General features: G+C 44.6%; 1 protein-coding gene across 1 annotated transcript in view; it reads right to left on the bottom strand.

Moving 5' to 3' along the window:
- Window positions 1-12,096, bottom strand: part of LOC147016562 (uncharacterized) — a 29,541-nt gene extending 17,445 nt beyond the window's left edge. The window contains exons 1-3 of the mRNA XM_085845337.1: window positions 9,725-12,096; window positions 3,836-3,964; window positions 3,435-3,475 (exon numbers count right to left, since the gene is read on the bottom strand). Coding sequence (XP_085701463.1) covers window positions 3,435-3,475; window positions 3,836-3,964; window positions 9,725-9,863 — 309 coding nt within the window. The 5' untranslated portion in view covers window positions 9,864-12,096. The remainder of the gene's footprint in view (window positions 1-3,434; window positions 3,476-3,835; window positions 3,965-9,724) is intronic.
- Between the last annotated feature and the right edge of the window lie 412 nt (window positions 12,097-12,508).

Raw genomic sequence — 12,508 nt, 5'->3', positions numbered from 1 at the left:
ACCCCCTGAAAAATCGACCACCGGGTCGATCACAGGGGCGAGGCCGATCGGCCCCGTCAAAATGCAAGCCATGATATGCTGCATGGAGAATATCCAGCGACTATCCTTTAATACGATCCGCCAAAGAAAAGCTATGGCACATAATGCGGCCAAGAAGTTCCAAACACTGCACCTCTTCCAGTGACTCTCCAAAAAAAGTGGATTGGATCATTTGAAAGCATAGAACTTTAATCAATAATAATTTTGCAAATTGCTGACCGGCAGCTTATCTTGCGTCATTCTGGAGATTCAGCAGCAGCAACTGGCCATTCACAAGTGCTGCATCATTCTACACAGTGTGGAGTTGTTGGAAAAATGGTAAAGTGCATTTTCAAGCGTTAGATAGATTCATAAGTAGTCTGTGGGAAGGAAACGAGTTGGTAGAGCAGGGAACACACGCATGTAGGGATAATCAGATTGGTGCTTGGCGTCATGACAAACTTGCATTGTATTTCCAAAATCCAGGGTTTGATGACAAGATGGTTTATGGTAAATAGGGTCAAGAGAAACTTCAAAAGAGCAGAAGAGCAAAGCTGCACAAACTTGGAGCGTCGACTGTTTGGGCCTGATATAGGATGTGAGGGTAAAGGGAAGGAAGTTTGAGGTGGGGGAGGAGGAGGAGGGATGGCTGCACAATTCTTCAACCTGTTTGAGCACAGACCCGAGAATTGCAAACATCGAATTCACACATTGGGGGTAAAAAGAATGCATAGTCGGGAGTGAGCAAATAATTCCGCCAAGGATGGGGAAGGAATACGAGTACAGATATGAAGGAAGAGTTGAGAATGAGAAAGATTAGGGGTAGGAGTTTTTACTTTCATGCCATTTTTTGTATACACTGTCAAGGCTCGTATGAGAGCCAACACAGAATGTACAACAAGGGCAACAAGGGCAGCAGGAGACAAGAAGGGAAGGAGAGGGAAGGACAAGCCAGTGGGGAACAGAGACATTAGGAGATCTGGGGAACACGGGGTAAACAAGATGGACATTACAGGGACTTTCAGGAAGGAAAGCAGGGAATTTGAAGGTGGGTTTGGGGTGGATTGATGGGGGTAGAAAAGATCAAGGATTTGGATGGGGGATAAGAGGTGGTGGTGAACAGCTGTTTTGAAGGCCTGGAGGGAAGAATGGGATTGAACAGAGTGAGGGAGTTTATTCCATAGGTGGGGGAGGAAAAAAATAAAAAAAAATTTAAAAAGGAATGAAAGAGTGAAGGTGAGCAGTGATTCTTGATTTGGGTAGTTTTACCAGAAGGGGGCTGCTGGTGGACCTTGAGCACCCTGTGGAAATATGGGGGGGGGGCATATCTCAGAGCAGGGGGTGGGCAAGGCCGGTAGAGAATACGGGAGAAGACAAAGACCACCAACCTGCCTGCTGTGAGCACGAGAGACCCAAAGACTCAGCCTCATCGTGGGCGATACCAATGATCCTAAAAGCCTTGGTTTCCACAGCGTGAAGCCGAGAAAGGTGAGAGGTGGGAGCACCAGCTCAGTGGGGAGAGCAGTACTCCATCAGGCTGTGGATGAAAGCTTTGTATGTGGTCAGGAGCTCAGGTGGGCCGAGGAAGGACTTTGCATGATGGAGGATGCCCAGTCGGCAACTGGCTTTGGAGACCAGCTTGAAAATGTGGCTTTCCCAGGTGACTCATAAGCTTGAATGAAAGGACTTCAAGAGGATTGTTGAGAAAGTAGATGGGGAGGTTTTCCAAGTGGTCCTTTCGGAGAGACAGTGAGAAAGTGAGATTTATCAGGATTGAAAGACGTGTTACACATGTTGGACCAGCTTGTGATTTTATCCAGATCTGCAGAGAGTGAAGAGGCTGCTGCTTGCCGATCTGGGGGATGACACATGGAATGGCAGAGGGTGGATTCATCAGCAACGAGATAAAGTGTTTTCCAGAGAGTCGGAGAGATCATTGATGAAAACAAGAAAAAATAAAAAATAAAAAACAGGCCTGAGAACACTGTCTTGAGGAACTCCAGCCTGGACAGGAAAGGGGCATGAGAACTCCATGAAGGGCCACACGTTGGCTGCGACAGGAGAGGAAGTCTGCGAGTCACGAGTGGAGATATCCGTGGATAGCATAGGAAGAGTTTGGTGAACAAAGCACGGTGCCAGACCATATTGAAAGCACACGATATGTTGAGGGAGATGGCTCCGATTTCATGTCCAGCATCGAGGACCTCTATCCATTATTGGGAGAGCAGAGGCAGCATATCCAGGGTAAAGTGACATGGTCTGAACCCAAATTGATGATCGGAAATCAGGCCATTGGAGAAGAGGAAGGATTTAATGTCTGAAGCGATGATGGATTCCATAACCTTGCTGATTGGGAGAAGGCTGATTGGTCTGTAGTTGCAGGGATCTGTTTTTGCACCTTTTTTGTGCAGGGCAGTGATGTTTGCTGATTTCCAAGCAGATGGCAGATGACCTTGAGCAAATGAGAGGATGAATTGAACAGAGAGAGGGTGAGCAAGAGCAGCAGAGCAGGTTTTTAGGACATGTGGGCTGATGCCGTCTGGACTGGTTGCAGAATCCGATTCAAGGTTTCACAGCAAGCTCTCCACCTTGTCAGGAGAAAAGAACAGAGTTCCGGGACAGCTGGTTAAGGTGGGTACAGAAAGCGATGGGTTTGGGACACAAGATTTAGAAGCAAATGGAGTGTCGGCATTCAGCCTTTTCACGTGCAGTGTCCGCTGTGTGGCCATTTGAGGCAAGGGAGGGGATGGAGGGGGAACATACTCCAGAAACAGATTTGATTACTTGCCACCAGGATTTGGAGGAGGGAGAGAGGTTTGAGAGTTCAGACTTGAATTAGAAAGATGTTGTTTTCTGGCTCTCCTGAGGGTAGATACACACTTGTTCTGAGCTTTGTGGAAGGAACCGAGATGGCCTTCCATGAGGCAGAGGCAAGTTGTTTCAGGACAACTGCCTCTCCACAAGCTTCAGTGGGTCATGGGCAGGATGAGCGTTAGGACAACTGAAGACAAGATGGGATAAGAGTGAGTGAGTGAGTGAGTGAGTGAGTGAGTGAGTGAGTGAGTGAGTGAGTGAGTGAGTGAGTGAGTGAGTGAGTGAGTGAGTGAGTGAGTGAGTGAGTGAGTGAGTGAGTGAGTGAGTGAGTGAGTGAGTGAGTGAGTGAGTGAGTGAGTGAGTGAGTGAGTGAGTGAGTGAGTGAGTGAGTGAGTGAGTGAGTGAGTGAGTGAGTGAGTGAGTGAGTGAGTGAGTGAGTGAGTGAGTGAAAGTTTCTCCGAAATAATTTGGTAAGCAATCCAAATAAATTCTAAATGTGCAAAAGATGGGAGGCAATTCCTAACTAAAATTAACCCGTTTGGATGACTTGAATGAAGCAATGAGAATCAGTATTCACTGCACAAGGCAATTGTCAGACTCACCATGAGTAGAGAAGACTCCAAAAGGCCCCGATCACACATTTCTGCAAAACATTTTTCCAAACAATTTATTCACCAATCCTTTGGCTCAATTTACGTAGATCCAAATAAATTGGCAATTACAACTAGATATCTGCAATGACATTAATGGTTTGTCACATCTGTTAGAAATGCTAAATCAAGCATCCACGCAATGTTTGACAATGGGGTGGTATCTTCGTTTGACAATGAAAATGTTGGTATCTGGTAAGAGTGAAAGACAATCAGTATCGCTACAATGAAGGAAGGACTTAAAAACAGTTTGCTGGCTCCCACAACTTTTGACCATGTGAAAACATAGTTTAACAAAAAAAAAGACAGAACCATAGTTTAACACATGCCACAGAATGATGAAAACTTGGTACCTTTGTACTGCACGTAGTTTAGCTGCCGTAGCCATTGAGGCATACATGTCATCTGCAGGCGGAACGCACTCTCAATATGCTGCAGTGCCAGAGCGGCACCTTGCTGGATATCGGCTCGCCGTGCAGCGACTGGAGCGCAAAGCAGTGAGAGAACACGAAGGTCCATTTTAAAAACAAATAAATAAATAAAAAAGATGATTTCTAAACTCAAAATAATAAATAACAGCAGGAAATGCATTCTGGGACATGGTAATGTGCATGTACCGTTTTTGAGGCATTAATAAGACCGACTTTGCAGTTTCTTCGCTTAAATGACAGGATGCCCTGTGCATCTCATAATTAATCAGCGGCGACAGCGATGTCATCAGCGTAGTCGTCGAGGCCGGCAAGTTTCTGAGTAGAGAGTCTTCTACTCATGCGGTGTTGCAGTGTGACACTACCTCTTCTTCTGTCAATGTGCTACGCAGAACATGGTCGAGCACCATGATGAACAAGAATGCCACAAGTGTCACCTTGCAGCACTCCCGCACTGATGACAAATACCTGCGTTGGTCCGTCAGGTGTGAGCACAAGAGCTGAAGTGCGATTGTACATCTCCATCGTGCTCGCCATCTTGGGCGGTACACCAAAGGCATGAAGTATTTTGAACATAGCGTCCCTGTATCGACTAAAACGCTTTTGTAAAGTCAACAAGTAACAGCCCGAGCTCCATAATCCAGCTTTCTTCAACCAACCTTCGCAGGGCAAGAATCTGACCAGCCAGAGATTGGCTTCATCTGAAGTTATTTTGGTTGAAGCGGAGCAGTGGGTCAATGGTTGATCGAATGCGATTGAACAACATTTCGTTGTAGATTTTGGCTGCGATTTGTATCAAGTCCATACCGCCATAGCTTGTGGGAAATGGCAAATGACCTTTCTTGTGAATGGGAACGATTCCAGCTTCACCCCACCGACTATGGCGACCAACGAAAAATGTTCTGTTGCAGAAGTGTAATAAATAGGATGGGCTTCACATCAAGACCGGGAGCCTGCGGGGCTTAGCTCAACCGAAGAGGGGAACAATTGCCGTCCTCATGGTAAGATGCCAGATGATATTCTCACCTCAGAATTCTGCGTCTGATGGGACACTGCTGCTGGGTTGACATTCTGTAGTCAATATCCGTATCGCATAATCGGCGCGAGCTCAACCTGACAGCGGAACGGCCCCAAGTAGGTTTCTGATATTATTCGTATAGCTTGTAACACGGTATAAACAATGACAGACGATTTCGCCGCTGGAATACCGGTGACAGACGCTAATTAGATGTTACGAAAATCATGCGAGCTCAGCCAAACAGCGGAACGGCTAAAACCAACGGAGAATCCTAGTAAGGGGTCCCTTGAGTACTAAAGGAGCACTGTCAGACAACTTTGTCGCTGGGCCCCCCAGGACAGACGCTCCCGAATTCGGGATCCTTTAGTTGCGCTAGCTCAACCAAACAGCTGAACGGCTAAAACCAATGCAGAATGGCAGTACCAGGTCCCCTGAGTACAAAAGGAGCACTGACAGACAACTTGGTCACTGGGCCCCCAGGACAGACGCTCCCAAGTGGTGTGTTCTATGTGAAGTGTACAAATTTTTCAGCAAAATTTTTGACACATAGTCTTAGATTTCACTCTTTTTTTGTGCAAGTGTTTGTATCCACGGTAAAACATTGTGTCAATTTTCAGACCTGGGGGCCCATCGGGGCCCATTTTATGGCTCCCCCAAATTTGGGCGCCCCGGTTGACCCACACTTTTCCAGTGGCCATATCACAGGTTGTGGTCAGATTTGGATGATCTTGGTATTAAAATGCTCGTAAAAGCGAGATCTTTCGAATCGCTAAAAGGAAAATCAATCCGAAACAGTAATTCAAAAAGTTATAGTTTGGGGCGCCCTTTGACCTTGGGCCCCCGCTCCCCAGCCAAACCGATGGTCCCGATTTTTTTCGTGTGAGAATACCCCTTCATATACTCCAACACCTCAGCATAAATGAAAATGGGATCTCAATGGGTTCAAGTGTGATGATGGTTTTATTGTTCGGGGTCCACATATCACTAATTCTTGATGCAACATTGGGCGACGTTTGCCGTAATCGTTCCAATGACGTCGCCTGCTGGCAGGCGACTTTATGTCTGAAATTGACAATCATATATATATATATATATATATATATATATATATATATATATATATATATATATATATATATATATATATATAAAAATCATTTGCAAAAAATTATTCTGCAGATTGATTTTTAAGTGTACATTTTTGATATAACAATCATCGAATTAAGTTATAAATGGGATAATCTCAGTTTCTGCATATTTTTCAGTAAGCATGGTGAGTGAAGATCGAAAGGAGTTCCAAAAATACTGTTGCGATCCGTTTAGCTGCCATAAAACGAAACAACGAAGAGATCTTCACAATGTGTCAAATGATATGTTGATGAAATTTTCTTCAAAGGTGGAAAAAAAAAAAAAAAAAAAAATAGATGACAGACTTTGTACAGAAAAAAAAACTCAGTTCTCACCAGCGCATATTGAAGAATCATCTTTGACCAGTTCGAAATTATCATCAGAAGGTGCTATCGAAGGCATTGCAGAATCTATTTCGACAGATGAGGACGAGGAGGTTTTTGAGTGAGAAGCAGAAGTTGACCTATTAAACCAGTCGTTATCGATGATAGGCGAAAGCCCATTCGACAAACGAAAGGCAGAAAGGAACCCAGGGTACGTTCCTGAAAAGCGAAGTAAAGTGGAAGATTCTGTGCGAAAGAAATTAGAACTAGTTGCTGGACCAAGCACTGTGGAGAAAACACAAAATACAGCGTCAAAATGTGATGAAAACTGCATGCCAGAGGTGATCAAGAGCCTGAAAGAAAAATACATTGTTTCAAGCCGTTCAGAGCAAATACATATACTGACAATATTTGCTAGGAATATGAGCATCAGAGGAATGATGAGTGAATTCAGTTGCTCCCAAAGAATGGCTGTGCAAGCCAAAAATTTAGAGAAAGAAGATGGTATGCTATGGTCTCCAAATCCCAAACAGGGTAAAATATTGCCTGACAAAGTGAAATCCGCCGTAACCGAATTTTACTGAAGTGATGAAGTCAGTTGAATAATGCCGGGAAAAACGGACTGTGTGGTGGTCAGGAATGTACATGGAAAAGACAAAATTCAAAAGTGCCTGGTACTAAACAATCTCAAGGAACTGTTTCAGAAATTCAAAGAGAAGAACCCTGGCTTGAAAGTTGTATTCTCGAAGTTCGCCATGCTCCGTCCCTCAGAGTGTGTTGTGGCCAGTTCAGGCGGTACACACAGTGTATGTGTATGTACGATACATCAAAATGTAAAACTCATGATGTTTGGTTCCAAAATGCCACAGATAGCCGAACTTCCGAGCTATCATCATGTGATAGCATAGTTTGTAACCCAGCAAAACCAGCATGGTATTTCAGAACTTGTGAAAGTTGCCCATCAATTGAAGACTTCAAAACCGAGCTACTGAGTGCTTATGAACTCGAGGATATTGATGAAACTCAGTTTAAACGGTGGACATCCACCGACAGATCTGAACTGAGCTCCATGGTCCTGCCTTTCGAAGAATTCATTAATCAATTCTGTGAACGCGCGGTGAAATTAGTGAGACACGACTTCATTGCCAAGGCCCAATCTCAGTTTCTGAAAAATAAGAAAGATGAAATCGGTGAAAGAGAATTTGTCATTATTGGAGACTTCTTAGAGAACTTTGTTTGTCGTACAGGATGCGGCCCAAGGATTCCATTGGAACTGCTCTCGAGTGACAATTCTCCCCTGGGTTTACTCTTTCAAATCGGACAATGGCAAATTAAACCACGATTCGTTCACGATTATTTCAGAATGCAATACTCACGACGTTGTCTCAGTGCACCTCTTCCAAAGAATGCTCATTGAACACTTGAAATCTAGCTTTGGAAATGTAAAGAAACTTTACTATTCCTCAGACGGTTGCGCTGGCCAATATAAGAATTGCAAAGCCTTCATAAACCTATGTCGTCACAAATCAGAGTAGGGTATTGACGCAGAATGGCATTTTTTGCCACAAGTCATGGCAAGGGCCCTTCAGATGGCGTGGGAGGTTCAGTCAACGAGAAGCAACACGTGAGAGCCTGCGTTGACCTTACGACAGTCAAATTATTTCTCCAAAATATCTTTTCGCCTTTGCTGAAAATGGTTTGAATGAAATGAAGTTCGGTTCGGGGATCCAAGAGGTGTATGACGAGGAAGAACGAAATCTGGAAGAAAGGTTAAAAAGGGCCAAAACCATAGCTGGAACTCAAAAACTTCATGCTTTCATCCCTATTTCTTAAACTGCTCTTCGAGTACGCGAATTCAACCTTAGCGAGGAACACCGTATTGAGTCAGCTATTTCAAAATCAACACCAACTTTTAGTGGGAAACTCTCAGGTTATGTCACAGTGCATTATGATGGAAAATGGTGGCTTGCCTGCATCATGGAAGCCTTTCAGGACACTCATGAAGTGAAAGTGAATTTTCTTCATCCAAACGGGCCCACAAATAGTTTCTTTTTCCCTGACACTGAAGATCACTGCATTTTAGACATTTCTGATATACTTCTTTCTGTGGAACCAAAAACTGCTACAGGTAGAACAAACAATTGGTAAAAAAGAAACAGCTGTTAAATAAACGACTATAATATGCTAGGAAAAACTCTTACTCGTATCGCTTCCAGTTCCTGCATGTGCATGTGAAAAATTTATGTACAATATAGTGTATTGGAAATCTTGTGTTCAAATATTGTGCTATGTATTGTGGCGTATTGTGTGTTCAGCACCCGAGTCCCCGAACAATAAAACCATCATCATACTTGAACCCATTGAGATCCCATTTTCATTTATGCTGAGCTGTTGGAGTATATGAAGGGGTATTCTCACACGAAAAAAATCAGGACCATCGGTTTGGCTGGGGAGCGGGGGCCCAAGGTCAAAGGGCGCCCCAAACTATAACTTTTTCGGAGTGATTTTACTTTACGCGATTCGAAAGATCAAGCTTTTAAGAGCATTTTGATACCAAGATCATCCAAATCGGACCACTACAACCTGTGATATGGCCTCTGGAAGATTGTGGGTCAACCGAGGGCGCCCAAATTTGGGGGGGGCCCTAACATGGGCCCCGATTGGCCCCCAGGTCTGAAAATTGACACAATCTTTTACCGTGGATACAAACACTTGCATTAAAAAAAAAAAAAAAAAAAAAAAAAAAGAGTGAAATCTAAGACGATGTGTCAAAAATTTTGCTGAAAAATGTGTACACTTGACATGGAACGCCCCACTAGGGAGCATCTGTCCTGGGGGCCCAACGACCAAGTTGTCTGTCAGTGCTCCTTTTGTACTCGGGAGACCCCTTACTAGCATTCTGCGTTGGTTTTAGCCATTCCGCTGTTCGGTTGAGCTAGCGCCGATTATGCGATACGGATATTGACCACAGAATGTCGTCCCGGCAGCAGTGTCCCGGCAGCAGTGTCCCGGCAGCAGTGTCCCGAGGTGAGAACATCATCTGACATCTTACCATGAGGACGGCAATTGTTCCCCTCTTCGGTTGAGCCAAGCCCCGCGGGCTCCCGGTCGAATCAGGCAGTTTCCAAGTTTCCACCCCGAAGCCATCCATGCCCAATCCATTAATCATTTGGAGTGCTCACGTCATCACTATACTCTCTACGTCATGAGGGAAGAGGAGGAACTGAAATATCTCCCCCTTTACACTTGTTTCCCATTGACAAAATACATATGGTTGCGCTTCGCATTCAGTTATTACGGCATTGTAGTAACAATAGAACGATAAAACACCACACCTTGATGTACCTTCACTCTCGTAATCCTGCAGGAAGAGCCGCAGCTTTTGTTGCCGGTCCGCAGGGTTCAGGAACTCTCCCGCGGGACCGAGAGAAGCGCGAGACCTGGGTCGTGAGAACGCTGCTGAGGGTCTCTTGCGTGGAGCCATGACAACGACTGAGTGAAGGCCGAACTCTCCGAGAACAAACCGAAAACCACACCTCACCAAAAGCACTCACACAACTCATTTGATTCGCTTTTATTGGCTCCACTCGTACCTGCTTAGCTTTGATTGGCTCCACTCGTACCTGCTTAGCTTTGATTGGCTCCACTCGTACCTGCTTAGCTGTGATTGGCTCCACTCGTACCTGCTCAGCTTTGATTGGCTCCACTCGTACCTGCTCAGCTTTGATTGGCTCCACTCGTACCTGCTTAGCTTTGATTGGCTCCACTCGTACCTGCTTAGCTTTGATTGGCTCCACTCGTACCTGCTTAGCTTTGATTGGCTCCACTCATACCTACTTAGCTTTGATTGGCTCCACTCGTACCTGCTGAGCTTTGATTGGCTCCACTCGTACATACTTGACTTTGATTGGCTCCACTCATACCTGCTGAGCTTTGATTGGCTCCACTCGTACATACTTGACTTTGATTGGCCCCACTCACCTACCTGACTTTCATTGGCTCCACTCACCTACCTGACTTTGATTGGCCCCACTCACCGACCTGACTTTGATTGGCTCCACTCACCTACTTGACTTTCATTGGCTCCACTCACCTACCTGACTTTGATTGGCTCCACTCACCTACCTGACTTTGATTGGCTCCACTCACCTACTTGACTTTCATTGGCTCCACTCACCTACCTGACTTTGATTGGCTCCACTCACCTACCTGACTTTGATTGGCTCCACTCACCTACTTGACTTTAATTGGCTCCACTCACCTCCCTGACTTTGATTGGCTCCACTCTCCTACTTGACTTTGATTGGCTCCACTCACCTGCTTGACTTTCATTGGCTCCACTCGTACCTACTTGACTTTCATTGGCTCCACTCACCTTCTTGACTTTGATTGGCTCCACTTGTACCTACTTGACTTTGATCTGGAGAGAAGGTTTTTTAAAGGTTTATTCTTCAAAAAATCCATAGCTGCCACTCCATGTGACACATATATAATGTTAAAATTTACACCGTGTATTCCACAAGGCGAGTGGATCATGTGTGCCAAGTTTCGGATCAACCCGCTGAGCCGTTCTGGAGAAGAATAGTTTTAATGGTTTTTATTTTCAATTCAAAATGGCTGACAAACCACGTGACCTATGATATCATAAGTTTACACTCCACCTCGAATTGGCTCGGGGATCATGTTTGTGAAGTTTCATGTTAATTGGATAAGGTGCGTTTTTCTATCGAAGATGGCTGCCACACCACGTGACCTATGACGTCGTCGTTTTACACGATGTGCAGCAATGATGTTCGATGATTGTGAAGTTTGACATCATTCGATGAAGCGTTTCAAGAGAATTGTTTTTAAACATTGGCGTTCAATCCAAGATGGCTGCCAGACCATGTGACCGAGTAATTATTCATGAACACCATACTATCCCCAAGGCTTGGGGAACATGTGGATGAAGTTTCCCCTCTATATGTCAAGCCATTCTGGAGAAGAGGGTTTTTTAAGGTTTATTCTTCAAAAACTCACAGCTGCCAAACCATGTGACCTATGACGTCATAGGTGGAGAACTTTTTGTTCCTCACGGATAGGTGATCATACCTGCAAAGTTTTGCCTCGATCTTTTCAACCATTTCGGAGAAGAAGATTTTTGAAGGTTTTTTTTATGTGAAACAAAAAACGGCTGCCGAACCACGTGACCGATGACATCATCAATTATTTTTCTCCCCATACAATTTAGCCCAAGATGACCCTCGACAATTTTCATACTGATGGATAAAGTGTTAGACAAATGCAGTTATGACATCATCAAAAAAGTCACCTTTGTTTCCCACAGGGAGTACTTGACGTGGCCAAGTTTAGATGTTTTTCTTGGTGCGGTTTTGGAGATACAGAAGTCTAAAGTTTTCTTGTTTTTTTACACGAGTACTGCCACACCACGTGACCTATGACGTCACAATTATCATTAAAACATTCCACATGAGCGGTCGAACCTATGGTGAAAATTTCATGTCAATGGAATAAGCGAATGCAGAGAAAACAGAGAAAATTAACATTGATGGACGGACGGTGACTTCGTCAGCAGAGGCATAAAAAGTGAGTTATTAATAAATTTTATTCAAATTCTCATAACTCGTGCGTGCCCGTACGTGCGTGGCCGTACGTGCAAAAAAAAGAAAAAAAAAGATTTGTGACGTCAGTCATGACAATGATAGCACCGTGTACTGTCATTGGTTTGGTAAATAAATGGCCATAACTTGGGAACCACTTGTTCCCTTGGGAACCGCTTGGCAAGTTTCAATTAGATCGGACCAGTGGTTGGCGAGAAACAGCGGTCGCGCGCGCGCACACACACACACACACACACACACACACACACACACACACACACACACACACACACACACACACACACACACACAGTGCGTGCCCGTACGTACGTGGCCGTACGTGCAAAAAAAATAAATAATAATAATAATAAACTTTCAAACCGCGTGCCAAAAACAACAACCACACAGGCCGTTCCTTTGCTCTCGCGTGCCCATATGTGCGTGGCCGTACGTGCAAAAAAAAAGAAGAAAAAAAAGAATTGTGACGTCAATCGTGACCTCATAGCACCGTGCCCTGTCATTGGTTTGG

Source organism: Eptatretus burgeri, chromosome 11, assembly GCF_056783735.1.
Source record: "Eptatretus burgeri isolate ZD-2024b chromosome 11, Ebu_testis_v1, whole genome shotgun sequence".
Taxonomy (NCBI): domain Eukaryota; kingdom Metazoa; phylum Chordata; class Myxini; order Myxiniformes; family Myxinidae; genus Eptatretus; species Eptatretus burgeri.
This window is presented reverse-complemented; position numbering and strand designations above follow the sequence as displayed.